The sequence below is a fragment of the Oratosquilla oratoria genome, chromosome 18 (genome assembly GCF_046742065.1).
Source record: "Oratosquilla oratoria isolate Oo_2021 chromosome 18, ASM4674206v1, whole genome shotgun sequence".
NCBI lineage: Eukaryota > Metazoa > Arthropoda > Malacostraca > Stomatopoda > Squillidae > Oratosquilla > Oratosquilla oratoria.
In genome coordinates, this window is record NC_134794.1 from 55,847,761 (window position 1) to 55,872,079 (window position 24,319).

At 40.1% G+C, this 24,319-nt stretch overlaps 1 protein-coding gene across 12 annotated transcripts in view; it reads left to right on the forward strand.

The window, feature by feature from the left end:
• LOC143035247 (acyltransferase PGAP2-like) overlaps positions 1-24,319 on the forward strand; it is an 81,264-nt gene that overhangs the window by 22,529 nt on the left and 34,416 nt on the right. For all 12 annotated transcript variants that reach the window (XM_076202039.1, XM_076202036.1, XM_076202035.1 and 9 more), the window contains 4 exons: positions 2,786-2,940; positions 6,649-6,813; positions 12,328-12,415; positions 12,614-12,744. In XM_076202039.1, the coding sequence (XP_076058154.1) occupies positions 2,786-2,940; positions 6,649-6,813; positions 12,328-12,415; positions 12,614-12,744 (539 nt within the window). The remainder of the gene's footprint in view (positions 1-2,785; positions 2,941-6,648; positions 6,814-12,327; positions 12,416-12,613; positions 12,745-24,319) is intronic.

Consider the following 24,319-nt stretch of genomic DNA (forward strand, 5'->3'; position numbering starts at 1 on the left):
TAATTGCAAAGAAATCTGCTGGGAAGAAATGACAGTAAAGAGCGGTGATGACTCATGGGGAAATGCTCTACTTGAGATGATTACTGACCATTCAATGACACAATGGATACAAGAGAACACTAGGTATAGAAATGAAGAAGAACCATCGAGGCTAGACTTAATAATTACATCTGAACCTAGAATAGTGGACAAGATTGAATATAAAACACCAATAGGTAAAAGTGACCACATATTGATTGAACTGGAACTTAATGAAGAAAAATATATGAAAAGAAATGAACAATATAGAAAAGGAAGAATGATGTATGAAAAAACAAACTTTGATAAAATAAGAGAATTCTTCCAACAAGAAAACTGGGAAGAAATATACAAAGGAGAAACATCAGTGGAAGAGAAATGGAATATTTTGACAAAAATTTACAAAAAAGGAGTGGAAAAGTATGTCCCAAGACAAAAACAAGAAAAAGAATATGTAAAATGCTGGTACAACAAAAGTTGTAGGGAGTTAAAAGACAAAAGAGACAAAGCCTGGACCAGATGGAAAAAACACAGAAGACCTGAAAAATGGAAAATATATACTGGTTATAGAAATGAATATGTACAAAAGTGCAGAGAGAAAAAAAGAAAATATGAAAAAGATGTTATAGAAAAGTGTAAAGATCAACCAAAACTATTCTACAGATTTGTAAACAATAAACTGAAAAACAAACAAGACTTGGAGAAATTAAGACAAGGAGGAGTTGAATACACTGAGGAAATGGAAATGGCAGAAATTATGAACAAACATTTTAAATCAGTGTTTACAAGGGAAAATATACAACCTGAAGAGATTGAGTGGAAAGAAAAAGTCCCCCCTATGGAAGAAATAGAAGTAACAAAGAATGAAATATTGACACACTTGGGTAATTTTGATGTCAGAAAATCGCATGGGCCAGATGAAATAGCAAACTGGATTCTGAAAGAATGCAGGAATGAACTGGCAGACAAAATACATAGCATAATAAGCAGTTCCTTAAAAGAAGGAAAAGTTCCAGAAGATTGGAAAAAAGCAAATATAGTACCTATATATAAAGGAGGAAATAAAGAAGAACCTACCAACTATAGACCAGTCTCTCTAACAAGTACAATAGCAAAAATTTGTGAAAGAATTATCAAAAGTAGATGGGTAAAATACTTGGAAAAAAACAACGTACTAAATCCAAGGCAATTTGGATTCAGACAAGGACGATCATGCGTCACCAATTTAATATGTTTCTATTCAAGGCTAATAGATATAATACAAGAAAGAGATGGATGGGCTGATTGTGCATTTCTAGACCTAAAAAAAGCTTTTGACAAAGTACCACATAAGAAGCTGCTTAAGAAATTAGAATATGAAGGAGGAATACAAGGTAAATTGCTAAATTGGATGGAAGACTTTTTGCAAGAAAGAAAAATGAGAGTAGTGATAAGAGATCAGCACTCAAAATGGAACGAAGTAATAAGCGGTGTCCCGCAGGGAACAGTTCTGGCCCCAATAATGTTTGCTATATATATTAATGATATGGATGAAGGAATTGAAAGCTATATGAGCTTCTTTGCAGATGATGCAAAATTACTGAAAAGAGTGAAAACTGAAGAAGATTGTGAATCACTACAGAGAGATCTAAATAAAGTACAAGAATGGAGTAGAAAGTGGGAGATGGAGTTCAATACAAAAAAGTGTAGTATAATGGAATTTGGAAAAAGCAAAAACAGAATAACAGGATCATATAATTTGGGAGAAGAAGGAATAAAAAGAGTAGAAAATGAGAAGGACCTGGGAGTCATTGTTATGAATAATATGTCACCTGAGAAACATATAAATAAGATTTTTGGAGAAACCTATAACTTAATAAGAACAATCAAAGTGGCATTTACATACCTGGATGAAGAAATGGTGAGGAAAATTCTAATCACCCTGATAAGACCAAGATTGGAATATGCAGCAACGATATGGTCACCAAGTACAAAAAAATGTATAAAAAAACTTGAAAGAATACAAAGAGCAATTACAAAATTGGCACCAACACTCTCAAAACTATCATATGAAGAGAGACTACAAAAACTTAAACTACAGACACTAGAGCAAAGAAGAGAGAGAGGAGATTTGATAGCTATTTACAGAATCATGAAAGGCATAGAAATTACTGATAGAGAGAATCTGATAAAATGGGATGACAGAAATACAAGAGGACACGGAAAGAAAATAAAAAAAGACAGCTATAGAAGAGATTTGAAAAAGAACAGCTTTCCTCACAGAGCAATAGACAGTTGGAACAAGTTAGATGTGAAAGTGGTGTGTGCAAAAACAATACATGAATTTAAAAATAGTTTAGATAAAATGAGATATGAAGACGGGACCCCACGAGCATAGCTCCCCTTCCCGTAAAATACAACTAGGTAAATACAACTAGGTAAATACACACACACACACTAAGGGTATCTTCCACTTCATAAGGGAGGTAGTCAGCCAAAGCATGCACCCTCTTCCACTCCTTCCACTCCCATCCACCACCCTTTGTTTCCCTCTCAGCTCCTTGTGGATGAAGGGTCATACCTTCATCTGTATGGATAACTATTATACAAGTTTATATATTATCATGTAGTCCAATGAACAATTAATTAGATATTTACTGTATTCATAGTTTTATTTTTGGTATTGAAGGTCTGTATCCTATATTTTTTTGGATTATGTAAAAGTGAATGTGCTTATGTAATATAAGATCTCATAATTTTCAGCATTACATACTGTTATCATTTACAGAGGCAGCAATGGGGGTTGAGAGCGACAGTGTGTTGCGTCTACCTTTACGTCACCTTGCAGTCGGTACCGTTTCACTTCCCTTTGGAGCTTTCATCCTCTGCATTTACCTGTCTGTTAGATATGATTTCGATCTTGCCACTGCCACCCATTGCGGGGTAAGAATAATTTTTTTACGTTCACTGTATTACTCATATGTCGAATTTTTGTAATATTTCTTTTTGTATATGTTGTGTGAGTAGCAGAACCTGTGTTAGGGTTGGGGATATAGAGCGAAGAGTCAGAGGTGAAGGTGGGGCTGCACCAGGGATGTGTCATGTCGCCATGGCTGTTCAATATGTACATGGGTGGGGTGGTATGGGAGGTAAATGTGAGGGTAATGGGCAGGGGTCTGGAACTGGAAAGTGGAAGTGGAAAGAAATGGTCAGTTAGTGGAGTTTGAGTGTGTAAAGGATTACAAAGGCGGAGCATGCCAACAGGAGACCTTTTGGTCCATAACTAGGTCGGATGCAAAAAAATATATAATAATGATAAATAAAAAAGATACATAAATAAGAATTATTATAATATAGATAATTATAAATAAAATAAATGCACAGGTATAGTTAAACAATAAACAAACAGGTAAATAGTAAATCATAATAAACTGACAGATAAATGATGATTGAAAATTAAGCAAATAATAAACAGACAAATAATAACAAACAAATAAACAAATAATATATGTGAGAGGAGAAAGCTGAAAGTAAATGTAGGCAAAGATAAAGTGATGAGGTGTAGAAAGGGAGAAGGTGACAGTGAGTTTGAGGTCATTTTTACAAGAGAGGGGCTGGAGGAAGTGAAGAGCCTTTAGTATTTGGGTCACATGTAGCATGGAATGGAAGAGTGAGTGAGAGTAGAAATAGATTACAGAGTAAGGGAATAAACAAAATGTCTTGGGAAAATGAAAAGTGTTATGAAAAATTGGTGTCCAGTAATGGACACATAGAGATTGTATGGAGGGCTGATTGTGCCTATGACACTGCATGGGGGCAGAGACTTGAAGTCTAAGGAAGGTAGAAAGGAGAAACATAAATGTGTTTAAGATAAAGTGTTTAAGAAATGTTGTGGGGGTTATAAGGCTGTGTAGAGTTAGAAATGAGGAAGTGAGGCAGAGGGTAGGGGTGAAAAGGGGAGCTGGCAGATAGGGTTGATGAAAAGAATTCTGGGAAGGTTTGGGCAAATGGGAAGAACAAGTAAAGAAAGACTACCTAAAAGAGTGTGGAAAGCAGAGGTGGATGGAGTAAACTTGAGGGGAAGATTGAGAAATGGGTGGATGGATGGGATGAAAGGGGCCTTGGGTAAATGGGGAATGTCTGTTGAGCAGGGAAAGGAGAGGGACAAAAGATAGGTGTGAGTGAAGAATAGTCATTAATGGACGAGAAATCGGTGTAGCCCAAAGGGATTTCTTCTTGTCTACTGTGATCTCTCAAGTGGATGCGGGGAAGGGGGGGTTCACCATGTAATGATGAAGTGATTGGGATAAACCAGCTTTGGGTCTCAGCCCTGCTGTGGAGGTGCTGTGTCTCGTTGCATTTTTTCTGACCTGAGCAGTGGGTGTTGAACAAGGATAACTCTTCATCTATAAGGAGCTAAGCTAGAGAGGACAACAGATAGGTGTGAGATGGGTGAAGAGTGTGGGTGTATGCATTGGGTGGCCACACCCCTTATAAGGAGGAAAGGGCTTTATGGTATATGCATGTTTATGTATTATTCAGATACCTTTCTTTACATATTCTTGTGTACATGTAGTGCACCATACACATTTGTTTTCTAAGTTGATTAATAATAATAACCATTATTACTGTTTACTTGAATAATCTGACTGCAATTCTGCAGCCCTACATACTGTAACAATCATTAGGCCCTGGACCCTCCCATAGATCCCTGGGAAGAAATGGTGGAATGTTGCCTGTGTGGCACTAGTGTGATTCACAACCATGGTCTTGGATCACGTGTTGGACTCGTGATTGACAGCTATTTCCCTCCCGGAAGAGAGCTCAGAACTTGAAAATGACCGATCTATGGGTAATACTGTGACCTTGCATGCACACACACACACACATGCAAAAAGAGCTAGACACCATTTTTGCTTGGAGCCAAGAATGGGAAGTGAGGTTCAATACCAAAAAAATGCAAAGTACCAGAAATGGGCAGTAATGGCAAAAGAACATCCTTAAACTATTCCTTGGGAAATGAAACCATTACAAAAGCAAAACAGGAGGAAGACTTGGGAGTGTTAATAAAAGACAACCTGTCACCTGACAGACATATCAGCAGGATTGTAGGGAACATGAACTACTGCAGAAGATGAAAGTGGCAATTCACTATATTGATGAAGAGACAATGAAAAAACTCATTAAAACCCTGATCCGTCCAAGACTGGAATGTGCCTCAGTAGTATGGTCCCCACACAGAGTGAAGGATATAAACAAGATCAAGAGAATACAAAGGGCAGCAACCACACTGTTCCCCATATGAGGAAAGACTAAAAGTAATGGGTCTTCCAACTTTGAAAGATAGAAGAGACAGAGTTGATATGATTACAGTATTCAGGTCACTAAAGGGGATAAATTGCATTGACAGAAGAGATTAGCAGTAGAACACAAATACATACCATGCCTCTTTATCAACAACACTCATATACCATACACATACACATCCAAGATTCATGGCATAACATACAATACATCTATGTCATTCAAACAACACATCACAAACATAAAGACAAAATGCACACCTAGATTTAACATGCTTAAATCAGTTGCAGGAACAACATTGGGACAAAACCGAGAAACTAACACCCCAAATGGGCCTGGAACCTCACTAAGACACATCACAACACCCTACAAAATATATTAAACAAAACCCTAAAGATAATTAGAGGCTACACAAACAGAATACCTACAGACCATTTACACCATGAAATGAAAGTCCTCAAAGATCACCATGACATGAGAGGCACACAAACTCTTGCCACAGCCTTCACAAACACAACCCATCTACTACCACTATGTGGCATAACACCCACACACGTTACGTAACATCAAAACAGCACCCACTCATGCCAAGAAACATCAAAACAACACTGAATATCTATATCACACACAAATACTCACCAGACACCTACCTCCAAAAGCATATCTATAATCATGTTGCTCATTGTTCCAACAACAACTGAAATACAGTGCATTGCTGCATGCCAGACCCCCTGATATCCATCCCTCTGAATCCTCTTTTCCCCAAGAGGACAGGCTCCACCTGGCCATGCTGTGGTGTGGCCACCATCCAGCCCTCCTAAGTTAACAGAGGGGACTGGATGACAAATAACTGTATACAAAATGTAACACTTCTCCTCATACTATACAACACATTGTAGAAGACAGCCTTGTACACAGTTATGCATACCAACAACACAATATTAAACTCTATATAAGGATTTTGTGAGAAAACCTTGTTCCAACCGTGGTGTTCCTCAGGGAAACAGAACTATTTAGCCAGACAGTCTGGTGAACAACAGCAATAACAGTTCAATGTTTCTACCCAGAGAAACATATGGGAAGGTCCAGTGTCCAATGATGGTTGCCTGCCACTGTGGTGATGTCAGTTTCCAGTCAAACTTGAACCAATATTTATTATGTTACTATGTTAAGGTGAAAAAGTATCTTTAATGGTAGATTGATATTCTCCAAGAAAAAGAAAGATATTTATACTTCATATATTTTTTATATATTTCTGCATGCATACATGTATTATCTGTTATTTTGAATATTTTTTATTGTGAAAAATTATAGAATTTAATATATTTTCTGTAATTTTTACCATAGGTGCCTAACTATTTGCCCTCCATTTCATCGGCCATTGGTGAGTTTATACCACAGCGTTACATATGGAGGGCTGCTATAGCTCTTCACTCGGCTCCCAGGTTCCTCTTGGCAGCCATGTACTTTAACTTCAATAAGAGAGTTATGCCCAACTATCGTTTTTACCAGGTAAAGACAAATTTTTGGTTACACAGTCTGTAATGACTTTTTTTTTTATGTCCATTGGGATGGTTTGGACACATGGAAAGAATGAGTGAAGATTAGTAAAAGAAGTTTGGAAGGCAGAGGCGGATGGAGTGAACTTGGGATGACCAAGGATGAGATGGATTGATGGGATAAAATGGGCATTGGGAAAGAGGCGAATGTCTGTTGAGAAAGGAAGAGAGAAGACAGAAGATATGGATAAGTAAAGAGTGGTTGTGTATGGATGATGCTGTGATGCATGGAAGGGAGTGGGTGGGGGATGGATAGTTAGGGAGTATGTGTAAAGGATATTCTGACACAGTTTGAAGGGATTTCTCCCCAGCTTCTCTTTTTCTGCATAAGGGGTAGGAAAGGGTGGACACCAATTAAATGAAGTAGCTTAGCTATGGATGTGCTGTGTCTTGCTGCATTGCTTCTGACCCAGGGCAGTGGACGAGATGCAGGGATAACCCGTCATCCAGGAGGAGGCAAGAAAAGAGGGAGGGAGGTGTGGTGAATGGGAGTGGAGTATGTGAGGATGAAATAGGTGGGAGTGGACTTATGCCTTTGACTTTGGCTACCTCCCTTGTAAAGGGGGAAAAGCCCTTGGTGTGTGTATGTTCATGTATTTAGTTGTGATATACAGGATGAAAAATATGCTCATAGGGTCCCATCTATGCATTCCCAATGGTCAAATGTCCATTGTGTTTGGCTTTACTATTAATAATCACTAATGAATGATAATATTATTAACCATTGATACATATGCCAAGGACTTTTGCCCTTCACCAATGAGGTAACCAAAATCAAAAGACAATTCCACTCCCACTCATTTCATCCCTACCCATTCCACTGCCATTCACCACCCCTCCCTCCCTCCCTCACTGTCATCTTGGCTCCTACTGGATGACAGGTCATCCCTGCATCTCTCCCATCATCCTGAGTCAGATGCAATACAGCAAGACACAGCACATCCACAGCAAGGCCGCTTCATTTAATCAGCAAACCCCCCTCTCCATCCCCTCATGCAGAAACATTGGAGACGGGGAGAAATCCCTATAGGCTGCATCAAAATATCATTCACACATAACCACTCCCTAATTCCCCCCGATCCTCCACCCACACTCCCTTCCATTCGTCCAAGTATCATCCATACACAGCTATTCTCCACTCACCTCTATCTTCTGCCTTCTCCCTTCCTTCCTCAACAGACATTCCCCTCTTGCTCATTGCCCCTTTCACCCTATCCATCCATCTCATCCTTGGTTGCCCTCTCATGTTCACTCTATCCACGTCTGCCTTCCACACTTCTTTTACTAATCTTTCTTCACTCATTCTTTCCATGTGTCCAAACCATCCCAATACTCTTTCATCAACCCTATCTGCCATCTCTTTTTCCACCCCTTCTCTCCTCCTTACCTCCTTGTTTCTCAATCTATCCAACCTTGTAACCCCTACCATACTTCTCAGGCATTGCATCTCAAACACACACACACATGAACCACCAAACAGTCAACAGCATTGACTGGAGCTCTGTAGGCTACTGAATTGAGATGAAAATTCTCAATAGTGCAAGGAGAGCAGGAGGCCTGGATTGTATTGAGTGGGAGGGGGAGCACTTGTGGTTCCCCAAAATGATCTAGAGCAGTGCTAGTAATGTCTTTCAAGAGAAAATGCAATGAAATCAAGAAGGATCAAGTGAAAATGGCAACAATTTTTAATCAAACATCGACATGAGGGCAGAACCCTCTGGAGGTGCTATACTGAAACTTAATGTAAACAGAGGCCACGAGACACCAAGAGGACTGCTTAGGTTAAACTCTAATGATCCTTTTTCTGGATTTGGTAAGTACAAAAGAAGGAATTTGAGTCAAATTATAGACATGGAAAGGGAGATGAGTTTTAATAGAAACTCATGGGATAGGGAATTCATGGAACTAAAGAGATTATGAATTTAAAAAAGACTGCTTCAAAGTAAACAAAGAGGTGTGTGATTTAAAAAGAAAGAATGCTGAAATAAATAATGAACTGAGTGAATGAAAAAAATAATTGAGGTTAAATGTGAAAATGAAGGGATAAAAAACAAAGATACCACCAGTTGTGAGAACTTAAAAAAAGGAGATGAATTACAAAATACAGGCAATGTCTGAAGGAATTGAAGAAAATTTAGGAGAGGAAAATTTACTGAAGATTAAGAAATGGAATGAATACAAAGAAAATGAAGAGATCACTTGTAAAGAAATAGTACAACAAATGCAGGAGAGAATGCAAAAGACACAATTATTCAAATAATCAAAGAGAAAGCAAATTGGGTTAGAAATACAATGGATAAAAAAAAGTGTATTGTATATGGACTAAAGGAAAAACATGACATGGTTAGGTACTTGAAGGAAAAAGCCGAAAAAGAAATAGCAAAAATAATTCTAAAAGAAGTACAAGACAGAGACCAAGAAGTAGAAAAGGAAATAGAAGAAGTATGTAGGATGGGACAATATTCAAAAGAAAGAAATCAACGTCTAAAGATAAAATTAAGGTCACAAATGGTAGAAGACATACTAGCAAAATCAGGACAGTTAGGAAAAGAGAGAACACTACAACAATATATGGATAAAAAGAGAAGTGAATGTTGAGGAAAGAGAAAGAGGGAAGACACTAAGAGATGAAGCTTAAGAAAAAAACACGATGAGAACAAGGCCAAAAGAAAGGAGGCTGAAAAAAATTGTATGCTCGTGTAAGTGAAAAGGAACAGAAAACAAGATGGAGAAGAATTTTTTTTAAAGTGGCTTATACTAACATAGATTGATCTCAGGATTAAGTGAACTAAATGAAAACCTGTCAGAAGAAAAACCAGACATAATGGGAATTGCAGAGATGAAATTAAGGGATTCACCACCAAATAGTGTTGGACATAATCAAATAATCCTTGGATTAAAAATACAGGTAAACGTCGACTTACGATGGCATTAGGTTTCGATAGAGCCATCGTAAGACGATCTCATCGTAAGTCGATCCCCACTCTGTTCCGTGGTCACTGTACCTAGCCTACCTGTATATTAACCACCAGAGATACTGAATATAGCCTATTAAACATGTACAGTAGTTTATTTAATTATTTTTATCCTTTTTACCATATTCAAACACTATAATATGTATTTTCAGTACGGACTTAAATCTCGCGGGCAGCAGCCAATGCCAGCCGTACGACGTGACGTAATAATACTCGCATCATAAAATATAGTCACCGATTATATCGATCGTTCTCTCTTTCACCCGCGAATTTTGAAAACCACAGAGAATGAATCATTTGAGAGAATGTAAAAACACAGGGGCGACTACAATAAATATAATCAAGACGCCTACGTGTGCGGCACCGTATGGAAGGGGTTAAATTATCATATCGTCGTCGTCGTCGTCGTCATCGTAAAGTCGAACAATCGTAAGTCGCGGCCATCGTAAGTCGACGTTTACCTGTAGAGACAAGAAACAAGGTGGGAGTCATGTTTCTGGCCAAGAAAAACTTAAACATGATGAAGGTTACAGAGGGTAAAAACAGTGTGGAAATGATCATGATAAAAGTCGAAGATAGTAAAATGAAAAGTAGAAAGTTTGTAGGGATTTGTGTGCCCCCAAAAGCAGGCTCTTGGAAAGAGGGCGAGTATTCAAAAATGTTAGAAGATACAAGGCATTCATTAAATGAGATGCTGAAGGATGAAGGTATCTATTGGGAAGAGATGACAGTGAAAGGTGGAGAGGATCTATGGGGAAATGTATTACTTGACATGACTGTAGAGCATACAGTGACACAATGGGTAAAAATACCAGATATAGAAGTAATGAAGAGCTGTTGAGACTAGATTTAATATTTACAACAGAACCTGAAATTGTGAATGGAATTTGATACAAGACACCATTTGGGAAGAGTAGTATAATGGAATTTGTAAAAAGTAGAAAAAGAATATCAGGAGAATATAAAATTGGCACAAAGGAAGTAAAGAAAGTTGGTTCTGAAAAGGACCTAGGCATAATTGTCACCAAAGACATGTCCCCAGACAAACATAAACAAAATAGTTGGAGAAACCTACAATTTGTTAAGATCAATAAAGGTGGTTTTTAATTTCTTGGATGAAGAAATGGTAAAGAAAATACTAGTCACACTGATAAGACCAAGACTGGAATACACAGCAACATTATGGACACCCAGTGCAAAAAAGAATATAAGGAAAATAGAAAGAATCCAAAGAGCAACAACAAAGATAGCTCCAACACTTTCAAAGCTGACATATGAGTAAAGATTGTCTAAACTGGAAGAGATGACAGTAAAAGGTGAAGAGGATCTATGGGGGAAATGTATTACATGACATGACTATAGAACATAAAATGACACAATGGTCAAAATAAAATACCAGACATAGAAGTAATGAAGAGCTGTTGAGACTAGATTTAATATTTACAGCAGAACCTGAAATTGTGGATATAATTTAATACAAGACACCATTTGGGAAGAGTAGTATAATGGAATTTGTAAAATGTAAAAAAGAATATCAGGAGAATATAAAATTGGCACAAAGGAAGTAAAGAAAGTTGGTTCTGAAAAGGACCTAGGCATAATTGTCACCAAAGACATGTCCCCAGACAAACATAAACAAAATAGTTGGAGAAACCTACAATTTGTTAAGATCAATAAAGGTGGTTTTTAATTTCTTGGATGAAGAAATGGTAAAGAAAATACTAGTCACACTGATAAGACCAAGATTGGAATACACAGCAATATTGTGGACACCCAGTGCAAAAAATAATATTAGGAAAACAAAAAATCCAAAGAGCAACAACAAAGATAGCCCCAACACTTTCAAAACTGGCATATGAGAGATTGTCTAAAATGGAACTACCAACCCAGGAACAAAGAAGAGAAAGAGGAAATCTGTTGGCCATTTATAGAATTATGAAAGTCATGGAAGATCTTGATAGAGAAGACTTATTAAATTGGGGTAGAAGAAAAACAAGGGGACATGAAAAGAAACTCAAAAAGGACAGTTATAGTAGAGATCTGAAAAAAATAATAATCAATCTTGTCGGCAAACTGTCACTTTTAAGCAATTCCATACCTCCCATCCCTCCCGTGTTGTCTCATGTTCTTGAGTGATTTAGATTTGTTGTTTTTAGCATCTTTGTTTTCTTCATCCTCTTCTCCCAGAAATTCTTTACATTGATACAGACTGGAAGGTTTTATTAATTATTTCAGCTTGCATTCTTGCACCCCTAGCTCCTTCTTACAATTGATTATAAATGACTAACTTTTGATTGTAGATGAATAGCTTTCTTTCAATTTTCAATTGTAAGTTATGACAGTTACAAAAGGAATATCTTGCATTCTACAGAGGTGATCAGAGATGTACATTTCAATTTTGAAGTTGAACATTATTATATTTAGAAGTAGAATGAATTTACATTAATGAAGTTATTTATGACTAAAAAAGTATTTTTCCCCTCATTGAACAGAATGCAGTGAAGGTGAATACAGTGTTGAATGTTGTTGAGAATCTAGCCTTACTTGGTCTATCATTTGTTTCGTCAAAAGAAAACTATGGTAAGAAATTGACAGAATAAAAAATGATTATCACACTCATTTTGACAATAGGGTATTTTAGGAAGCATGTTGAAACTACATGATAGTATATCAGTGTATATGTTAATGTTTGTATAGTGTATGAATAACAAAGAAAAAATGTTTATGATTAGGGCATTTTCTTCATATATCTTAAATACCACAATTTCATTATTTCAGATCTTCATAAGGTTTTCTTTGTGGTGTTCATGGTATGCAGTGAATGCTACATGCTACTCACATTCCTGTTGTTAAGAGATCAAAAGTTCCGTCTCACATCCCACTTAGAACGCCAGGCTTTTAATATTAAGGTATGTTGGTTGCTGCTTTGGAATGAAATTCAGAGGTTGTATATCAAATCTGAGCTTGAGGAAGGTTGGTAAAGTTTTTTTTATGTTCACATTTTTTAACATGATGAGTTTCATAGGTTTTAATGAAGTGAGTATCCAGAGTTGTGAAAAGTATGGCAAACATATTAAAAATTCAATTTGGTTTTTCTTTGTTCACAGAATGGACTGCACTATATACATGCAGTTAGGGAAGTTGTGCTAACTGCACCATTATGTTTATTAAAACTAAGTATATTCTTTTAAGGTCTGGGTTTGGATGAATATAGTTTACATAACCTGAATATGAGCATGTGAAATGTGGAATTATTATATTAATGAAGAGGTAGGGTGAAGAGTAAAATAACAAAGAGATGAGACAGAGAAGAGGGCTGGAGACAAAGAGACATTAGGGAGTATCAATGGGAATTTCAAATAGAGGAATGAGTAGAAATATAATGTTAAAGTGGAAAAATGAAGGGAAAAGATGTATTTGATTGTGGCCTGATCACACTAAATTTGTGATATTTACTGTTTATTAAAATAAAAAAGTGAAATGAAAAAAAGAAAATGGGAAATTGGATGTATAGATGTTACAAGGCATAGCCACCACATAGAAGATACAGAGCACTTTATATCATGCTATAGTGGCACAAAATCAGTTCACTAGCTGGTTTAATGGGGTTCTTGGGTCTTCTGCAAAAGAGAGCTGGGGAAACAGAATAGAAGAGCCTTCATTGTGGTGTATGGCCCCCTCCTCCAAGACAAGAGCTTGGAATGAAGTTGAATATCAAAAGTTGTTGGGCATAACTCTTTTAAAGAAAACTAATGAATAAAGTAATAATTCAGTCATTATTGAATATTTTAATTGCAGTGAAGTCAACAGGGAGAAATGGGAAGCAAGTGGCAAAGTATATTCTTGGGGAAATATTCTGTTAGGTATAGTGATGGAGAACACAATTACCCAGTGGGTAAAGGAAGTGGCTGGTAAGAGGAGATGACATTCCCACAAAATTAGATCTGCTACTAACCTAAGAGACAGGAATCTTGAACTCCCTGATTTACATGTTCATCGAGTGAAGGCATTGTGCCACTTGATTGGAAAAGGGCAAATGTGGTGCCAATTCACAAAGGTGGAAATAAGGAGACACCACTAAATTGTGGGCCAGTATCACTAACCAGCACAATAATGAAATTATGTAAAAAGACTGTGAAAGCTCAATGGACCAAATATCTTGAAAAGATGAAAATTTTGACTAAGACTGTACTGCAAGAGAAAGTGGTGGATGGACTGTGTGTTCCTCAATGGAGAGAAGGCATTTAATAAAGTACCTCACAGTTGACTTATGTGGAAATTGGAGGATGTTGGAGGACTGAGAGGCAAACTATTGGAATGGATGAAAGAATTTTTGAAGGAAAGTTACATGAGGACTGTAGTAAAGGATAAGTTGCCATGATGGAGAGCAGTAATGAGTGGAGTTCCACAAGGTTCAGTGCTTGCACCAATAATGTTTCTTGTCTATGTCAATGACGACATGATGGAAGGAACAACAAGCTATGCCAGCTTGTTTGTAGATTAGGCAAAAATTATAAGAAGAGTAAAAAATGAGGAGGAGGATAGACTATTATTGCAAAAAGATCTAGACCGTATTTTTGCATGGAGCCAAGAATGGGAAATGATGTTCAGTAGCGAAAAATGCAAAGTACTGGAAATGGGCAATATGTAGTGGCAAAAGACCATCCTTAAATCCTTGGGAAGTGAACCCATTACAAAAGTGAAAGAGGAGAAAGATTTGGGAATGTTGATAAAAGATAACCTGTCACCTGACAGACATATTAGCAGGAATGTGGGAGAGACATATGGACTACTGCAGAAGATCAAGGTGGCTTTATACCATATGGATGGAGAGATGATGAAAAACCTCATCAAAACCCTGATACATCCAAGACTGGAATATATGTCAGTAGTATGGTCCCCACACAGATTGAAGGGTATAAGCAAGATTGAGAGAGTATAAAGGGTAGCAACCACATTATTCCCCATCCTGGCAAATAAACCATATGAGGAAATACTAAAAGCACTGGGTGTGCCAACTTTGAAAGATTGAAGAGAAAGAGATGATATGATTACAGTATTCAGGTCACTAAAGGCGATAGATTGTATGCAAGTGATATGGCCCAAGTTCAGACAGTACACGAGTTCAAATCTAAATATGATAATTGGAAATTAAGGATATAGATTAAGTTGGAACTGTACATGAATTTGAGGCAAGGTATGATAAAAAAAATTAGAGAATAGGAGACTGGACCCATTGAGCACTGCTTCTTTATACTGCAATTACGTAAATACAATTGGTTAATACAGAACACTTCTCATAACACAAGACATTCTTTGGACTTAATTCCACCCGAGTGCCACACATTATAGCAGTGTCACCATCATTACACTTTGTACACTCTCTACAAGATCTACATTCTCTCGAAATGTGACCACCATTCAAACACTTGAAACTCAGACCTATGCTTATTTTCTCAAGTTGTTCTTTTCCACTTAATCTTAGTACACAAAAAAAAGTCTGATTTTGTGTTTCCTGCCTCAGAAATGGCACATAGTTTTCTTGCTTGGACGAAGCATGGAGGGCTGCGGTTGAGTACACTTTTTTCCTTAGAAACCTTATTTTCATTTTTCTTTACTACAACTTTTCATTCCTTTAACCCATTGACGACGGGGCGGGTGTAGGCTTGGCAGCACCGTATTCCGGGCAACAGAAAACGAGCGGTAACGCTCATGCCGGCGCTCTACAGTGGCGGACGACATTGTATAGTCCTCACACAATAATTTCCTTTCGTGTCTGTTTGCCTTCTTTGGCGATACAGCTTTGTATATAAAATACTTTCGAGGTTGATAAGGTTGAGTTTATGAGGCATATTACTTGAGAATCGGCCATGATAATGATACATTATATAATATATTATATAATTTATTATCAAGTACTAGATATATTACAATATGAAATTGTCTAATACTATTTTGTCTTTTACTGAAGCCTGTAAACATTACAGCAAATTGATTTATTGTTTATGCATTTATAGATGTCATCCCGTCGTTTGGGACAGTGTTTTACGTCAAATTTTTCCACCCGTTTTCTGTTCGGCTTTTGGTTCTCATCATTTTCTTCTTCTTCTTCTTCTTCTTCTCCGCCAAAGACCTCTGAACTGTCAATCCATCTTCTATTCTTTAGCTCATCCTCTTCAATAGCGACACTCTCTCGAGAACAGAAAATCTTTATTTAGTTGAATACATGGATTGTTTTATATACTATTTGGAATGTATTGGTTTCACCAATATGTTTTACCATATTGGTTACTCAGCCTCTCAACCACGTCAAGGTTCATTCCATCTGAGAGGTCCCTATCCACTAAACCTATAAAAAAAAAAATCTATCCTATTCTATTAGCTGCCTCCCACCTGCACGTCAACCTGTGCTACTGGAGGCCGTGGTGGTGGTTGAAGCAGAAGGCAGGGCAGAAGCTGAGGTTACACTCCCTGCACATATACCTCACCATCTTCCTCTTCTTTGACTGCTCCCAGCAGCCATGGCAGCGTCGGAACTTCCGGCCAGGTGTGTCCACCAGGATATGGACCCGCGTGTCCATACCGTTGGCAGATGGAGGGACCGAGGGGGTTCTGGAGCGACCTCTCCGACGGTCAAAGTTCAGTAGTCTATCCACCAGGCCAAGCCTCATATTTTTCTGGGATGTTGTTCCACCCAGCTGCTTGTACAGACAGTACGTATTCACTACGAGGCAATCAAGCAAATGGTAGAAAAGCTTGATATACCACTTGTTTACCTTCCTGGGGATAGCATAATACTTTGCCAGCTGGTCGGAGAGGTCGACCCCCTTCATACCGTTGCAGTAGTCCACCACTGCCTTCGGTTTTACTTTCACGTTCCCTCTCCTGTCCTGGCCGGCTTCTGTAGTCTCACTGGTGTGAACAGTGGAGAGCATGGTGACAACTCTCTTGTCCTTCCACTGGAGTGCCAACATCCCGGTTTTACTGGATCGGAAGTCAATATCACCCCGCCTATTGGCCTCCAGATCACGTGGCATGTATTTACGGTTCAGCCGTACAGTGCCCACCACGTTTGTCCTCCTGGACTGCAGGTAGTGGTAGAGGGAAGGGGAACTGTACCAGTTGTCCAAGTACAAATTATACCCCTTATCCAACAGTCTGGCACACTCCATCAGTTGGACGACAACTTTCTGGGAGGTTGGCACATCTCCCCTGTCCTCCTGCCCCATATATATTTTGAAGGAGCATGTGTAGCCAGCTGCTGGACCGTCACTCACGCAGAGCTTATAGGCTTTGAAGCCAAAGCGGCCCCTCTTGGTGGGGTTGTACTGAATTGCGTGGTGACGCCCTCGGTACCGCAGGATGGACTCATCAACTGTGATTTCTCTGCTGGGCACGTAGGCTGAACGGAACGTCTCGGTGAAGGTATCAATGACGGGGCGGAGCTTCCAGAGCTTGTCATTATCGGGTTGTTCCTCGTTGTTGGTGAAGTGCAGGTGGGTGGCAATCTTACTAAAAGTATCACGAGGCATACTTTTTCTAAAAATGTTGACTCCCAAGTACTCGTCTTTCGACCAGTAGTCCCGCTGGTCTGGGAGCCTGTGGATGCCCATCAACATCTTCAATCCCATAAACGTCCTTATGTCCCTTGGTGTTATGGGCTCCCAATCCTTCATGTGGCTGGAACTGGTGGGTGGGTGCTGCTGAGCATATCTGTTGGTTTCATCAGCCATGATGTCCAACAGATGGTCTGGGAAGAGGGTCCTAAAAATATCCCAGGCAGATGATTCCTCATCCAGGGATGGTGTTACACCTGGATAGGCTGAAAAACCATTCACCCGTGGGATATTTTGTGCCTTTTTCCACACGAAGGATGGGGTCCCGGGAGCATTCCTCTTGAACATTTCCTGACGAATATTGGCAAGAGGGACGTCAGATGGGATTGAATCCTGCGAGGTGTTAGGGTCGTTGTCTGATGGGGTGAAGTCCACATAATCCAAGTCAGACCACTCCTCTTCTTCTGACGAAGAGTTGTCCGACCGAAGCTGCAAGACATCGTCACCCCCTGTATCCAGCTCCAAGTCAGAGTCTGGGACCTGAAATATACAAAATAGATCACATAAAATATGCATCTCGCACGTGTATGTGAAAACTGTCACACATTTATATTACAATCAAAATAATTACATTTCAAACATAAATTTTCACACTTACATTTGTGGCAGGTTGTTGAGATGTAGCAGGAGGACGAGTAACAGGTGCCGGGTCGTCTACCTCCGAGTCAGAGTCAGGTCTAGGGGTTGAAGGTCGTCGGGTCCTCTTCTTGGCTCTAACTCCAGAAGTGGAAGGCTGACCTGAGCCAGGGTCAGCCCCAGAACGGGCAGGGGTTGAGGTTGAGGCAGGAGGAGGTCGAGTAGCAATTGCCGGGTCGTCAACATAAGAGTCAGGCCTAGGGGTTGAAAGACGCTGGGTCCTCTTCTTGGCTCTAAGACCAGAAGTGGAAGGCTGAGCTGAACCAGGGTCAGCACCAGAACAGGCAGGGGTTGAGGCAGCGGTTGAGAGTTGCTTGCGTGGCATGATGTCAGGCTAGCGAGTGGCGAGAGAGGCCTAGGATCTCCTGTTGTAACCTCGGTTGGGGGGTAGGGGGGGTAGGAGGGGAAATGGAGTTAGGAAGCATACCCCCCTCCCATGATATCCCCTTCACTAATTGGTGTAAGGAAAGTGGGATGGGGGTTTTGGGTGGGAAATGGAGTTAGGAATCATACCCCCCTCCCCCCCCTCCCCATTGGCTCCAGTTCGTGTATGGGAGGTGGAGGAGGAGAGAAACGGGGGTAGAGGAGGGAATCCCCCCTCCCATGGGATAGGGGGGGAGCATACCCTCCATCCCCCCCCTCCCCACTGTTTCAGGTTCGCGTGTGGGAGGTGGAGGAGGAGAGGGATGGGGGGAACAATAAGTAGAACGAATAAAAAATAAATAATAAATAAATAAAATAAATAAATAGATAAAAAATAAATAAATAAATAAATAAAAAATATGGCATGCATGTATGATATCCCGTCGTTTCGGTAGAGAAATCATCAATACATGTTGCCCGGCGTTAGTACCAAAACAACTCGTGCAGCTATGGATGACTTCCCCGTCGGCAAGTGTCATGTCACCTATACATGCTCCCGTCGTCTGTGGCAATTCTGCTATGACATGTATACATGATACCCGTCGTCAATGGGTTAAAGGCCTCAGATCTTTCTAATCTTGAAATTACATTGTCTAAGAATGTCATTAGCCAAGTCAAGTCGCTCTCATGTCCATCACCATCCCTGGGCCATTCTAACCACAGTTCACTGGGTAAACAAGAGGATAATCGGGCTAAGAAACACTTTGCATGGCTTCTCTGTAATGCCTATTGCCTCCAAACTGTGGATATATATCAGTCTCGTCACATAACTTCCACAATTGTACCACAACCTATGGTTCACTGATGTTGACGTGACCATTCAACAATGTCTGGATGTGAGCAAAGATAATCCTTGCTAGCTTGTAGCATTTTCTCAGTGGGTCACAGGTTACAGGGTAATTAGTACCAGTATGAGCTAGTCCCTTGGCCACATTCTTGGCATCTCTCTCCAGAGGAGACAACAAATAGGGAAACTTACTGATCACTGGAAAGTCTGTTGTATCAATGTGGGAGGAATCCCAGAAGGACTGCCACTGGGTCAGTTCACCACTAGACTTTGGCAATTCTAACTTGGGTAACTTGATATTGGTGTTCTCATTATCAAGATGAAGATTTTCCATTTACACTACCAGCTTGAGGACTAGCTGTTTCTGCTGCTGATTCCCATATCTTATCTTCAGCTAATATCCCAGGCCTTGCACTTTCTGTTCTAAATTCATGTGCTTCATCCAAAACTTGGTCAAGTTCCTCAGCTACTTCAACTTCTATTGCTTCTTGCACTTCATCTGACTTAGCTAGGTTTATATTGTATTCCTTGAGGGCATACACATTTTGACTAATGGTGGTGCTGGAAGCTTCTAGAACATCACTCAGCATCTTGGAATTTATCACCCACCCTTGACATATCTTCTTAAACTTTCCAATTTTATCTTCACTGCTCAGCGAACTTCTTAGGGGAGCCTTCCTGGGTCTGGGCACCATTTTTAACACATTATACAACAAAGTAAAATGTATGGAGGAGAGTCCACAGTAGCTGTCAAAACACTAGTTAAATCAATCTCAATCTATTGCCCCTGTTGCCTCTGACTCATGACAGTCGGATAAGCAGCAACAGCCTCTAGGCAGGTTTACAAGTCTCTTAGGGAAGATATATTCTGTGTTCCCAAGGGATCGTTTGTGTGTTTTCATTGTAGTATGAGGTGTTCTGTGTCCCCTGTGTGGTGGTTCTAGGGTAGTTTGAATCATTGGCCAGGCATATTCTGTGTTAGTGTTAATAAACTTATATAATTTATACTAATGTACAGGTACACCTTATGAAGTACACACATCAAAGCATTGAGAGTAATAATGGGATGTGCCAAAAGCACCATAATAGAACATAATACATACATATACCAAGGCTTTTTCCCCCTTACAAGGGAGGTAGCCAAAAAGGAAAAGGCATAGAATCATTCCCACCCATTCCATCCCTGAATACACTCCACACCCCTCCACCCTCCCTCTCATCTTAGCACCTCCTGGATGACGGGTCATCCCTGCACCTTGTCCACTGCCCTGGGTCAGAAGCAGTGTCGCAAGACACAGCACATCCACAGCATGGCCGCTTCATTAAATCGGCGACCCCCCTCTCCGTCCCCCCATGCATAAAAGGAGAAGACGGGGAGAAATCCCTTCGGGCTGCATCAAATTTTACTCACACATACAGTACTACCTCACCCCCCATCCCCCTGCCCATTCCACCTCATGCATCACAACATCATCCATATACAACCATTCTCCATTCACCCCTGTCTTCTGTCCTCTCCCGTCCTTCCTCAACAGACATTCCCCTCTTCCCCAAAGCCCCCTTCACCCCATCCATCCACCTCATCCTAGGACGTCCCCTCATGTTCACTCCCTCCACATCTGCCTTCCATACCTCTTTTACTAGTCTTTCTTCACTCATTCTTTCCATGTGCCCAAACCATCCTAATACTCTTTCATCAACCCTATCTCCCAACTCCCTTTCCACCCCTGTTCTCCTCCTCACCTCCTCATTTCTCACTCTATCTAGCCTAGTAACCCCCATCATACTTCTCAGACACCTCATCTCAAACACATTCAAGTTCCTTCTCTCTTCCTCTCTTATGTTCCATGTTTCTGCCCCATACAGTGCTGTTGGCACAATCACTCCTTCATACAGTCTCCTCTTAGCATCCATTCCCAAATGTCTATTCCTCATTACACTTTTTAATCCACCAAGGCATTTACTCGCTTCTCTCAATCTTTATTCTACCTCCACCTTCACTCCACCTTTTCTTGCCACACTTGCACCCAAGTATCTAAAACTATCCACTTCCTCCAGTCGCTCTCCCTTAATGCTCACTTCCAGTCTACTGCCACTTTCACCCCTTGTACATCTCATCACCTTACTTTACCCACATTTATCTTTAGCTTTCTTCTATCACACACTCTCCCAAACTCTGTCACCAACTTCCTCAGTCCCTCCTCCGATCCTGCCACAAGCGCAGTGTCGTCAGCAAACAACAGCTGGCTCACCTCTCACTTTTCTCCATTTTCTTTAACCATCTCCAATCCCTGACCCACTACCCTTGCATTTACCTCTCGCACTACCCCATCCATGTATAAGTTGAACAGCCAGGGCGACATAACGCATCCTTGACAAAGTCCCACCTTTACCTCAAACCACTCACTCTCTCCATTTCTAATCCTGACACAAGCTCTACTACTCTCATAAAAACTCTTGACAGCTCCTACAAGCTTTCCTCCTATCCCATATATCTGCATAACCTCCCACAGTGCCTTTCTGTCTACCCTATCATAAGCCTTTTCCAGATCCATAAAAGCCCAAAAAACATCCTTCCCCTTTCCTATAGCTTTCTCACATATTTGTCTTACCACAAAGATCTGATCTACACAACCTCTACCCGTCCTAAATCCACACTGTTCCTTACCAATTACTCCCTCTGTTCCTCTCCTAATCCTCTCATTCAAGATCCTCCCATAAGCCTTCCCAACTACATTTATGCTAATCCCTCTGAAACTACTACATTCACACTTGTCCCCTTTTCCCTTGTAAAGAAGAACTATACAGGCACTCACTTATATAATTTATACTAATGTACAGGTACACCTTGTGAAGTACACAAATCAAAGCATTGAGAGTAATAATGGGATGTGCCAAAAGCACCATAATAGAACATAATACATACATATACCAAGGCTTTTTCCCCCTTACAAGGGAGGTAGCCAAAAAGGAAAAGGCATAGAATCATTCCCACCCATTCCATCCCTGAATACACTCCACACCCCTCCACCCTCCTTCTCATCTTAGCACCTCCTGGATGACGGGTCATCCCTGCACCTTGTCCACTGCCCTGGGTCAGAAGCAGTGTCGCAAGACACAGCACATCCACAGCATGGCCGCTTCATTAAATCGGCGACCCCCCCTCTCCGTCCCCCCATGCATAAAAGGAGAAGACGGGGAGAAATCCCTTCGGGCTGCGTCAAATTTTGCTCACACATACTACCTCACCCCCCATCCCCCCGCCCATTCCACCTCATGCATCACAACATCATCCATATACAACCATTCTCCATTCACCCCTGTCTTCTGTCCTCTCCCGTCCTTCCTCAACAGACATTCCCCTCTTCCCCAAAGCCCCCTTCACCCCATCCATCCACCTCATCCTAGGACGTCCCCTCATGTTCACTCCCTCCACATCTGCCCTCCATACCTCTTTTACCAGTCTTTCCTCACTCATTCTTTCCATGTGTCCAAACCATCCTAATACTCTTTCATCAACCCTATCTCCCAGCTCCTTTTCCACCCCTGTTCTCCTCCTCACCTCCTCATTTCTCACTCTATCTAGCCTAGTAACCCCCATCATACTTCTCAGACACCTCATCTCAAACACATTCAAACTCCTTCTCTCTTCCTCTCTTATGTTCCATGTTTCTGCCCCATACAGTGCTGTTGGCATAATCACTCCTTCATACAGTCTCCTCTTAGCATCCATTCCCAAATGTCTATTCCTCATTACACTTTTTAATCCACCAAGGCATTTACTCGCTTCTCTCAATCTACATTCTACCTCCACCTTCACTCCTCCCTTTCCTGCCACATTTGCACCCAAGTGTCTAAAACTATCCACTTCCTCCAGTCTCTCTCCCTTAATACTCACTTCCAGTCTGCTGCCACTTTCAATGGGGCAACTGATTGCTTTTATTCTGTTTATGTTGAATAGTAGTATGCTAATGTGTTTGTTTTGCATTGAGGAATTTTAAGTTGTGGATTGGTCTGGAGTGTTATCCATGGATCTTTTTCTTTATCCAGTGTCATCAGTTTTTCTTCAAGTGTATATCCTTTTGTGGCAGCCATGTACATCACATTGAACTTACTAGTATTAGATTTCATTTCCCTTTTTTAGGTCCAGATGCACATTTTGTTCAGTTCTAACTACAAGATTTCTGTTGATATTTCACCTGATATTCTCATTTGCAGTTTAGCATTGTTCAGGAATTATATATATGTAGCTGGCTACTCTCTCAGTTCATTTATGTATATGAGAAACATGAATGGTGCCAACACCGATACCTGTGGGACTCCAATGGCCTTTTCTTTTCATTCAGATTGAACTCGTCTGATTACCGTTGTCATTTTCCTTCCTTCCAGGAAATCTCCCATCCATTTCAACAGTTTACTTCCAACTTCACCATTTACCTTGAGCTTCCACTTTAGTCTCTTATGAGGTATGTTGTCAAAGGCTTCTTCAGGTACAGGTATACGCAGTCCACTCATTCTTCTCTTTCATAGAGAAATTCAGTAACTCTTTTAATAACAAAGTAGATTTGCTATGCATGATCTTTCTGTGCTGGATCCAGATTACATGTGATACTAATATATATATTTTTTCTAGTATTTCTGTCCAATTTTGCTCAGTAATTTTTTTTAATGTTTTGTATGGTATGCTGGTTAGTGACATTAATCTATAGTTGAATGGGTCCTCTCTCTGTACGTCTTTTTTATATGGGGACTAGGATAGTTTTCATTGTGAAGAAAAATGTCTTTTTCTTAATGAATTCTCACATAATGTTGTTACTGGGTAGCTCAAATGTTGTGCACTCTCTTTCATTTTCAGTTCTGAAACTTTGTCTGGTCCCTTTGCTTTCTAGAACTTTGTGTTTTTAGTAGCTTAGTTCTGGAGACATTATTAAATCCTATCTTCATCTTTTTCACATTATACTTTTCCATTGTCTCCGATGAAAATACTCATTGGAGTGACCCGTGACCAGTAGATCTACATGC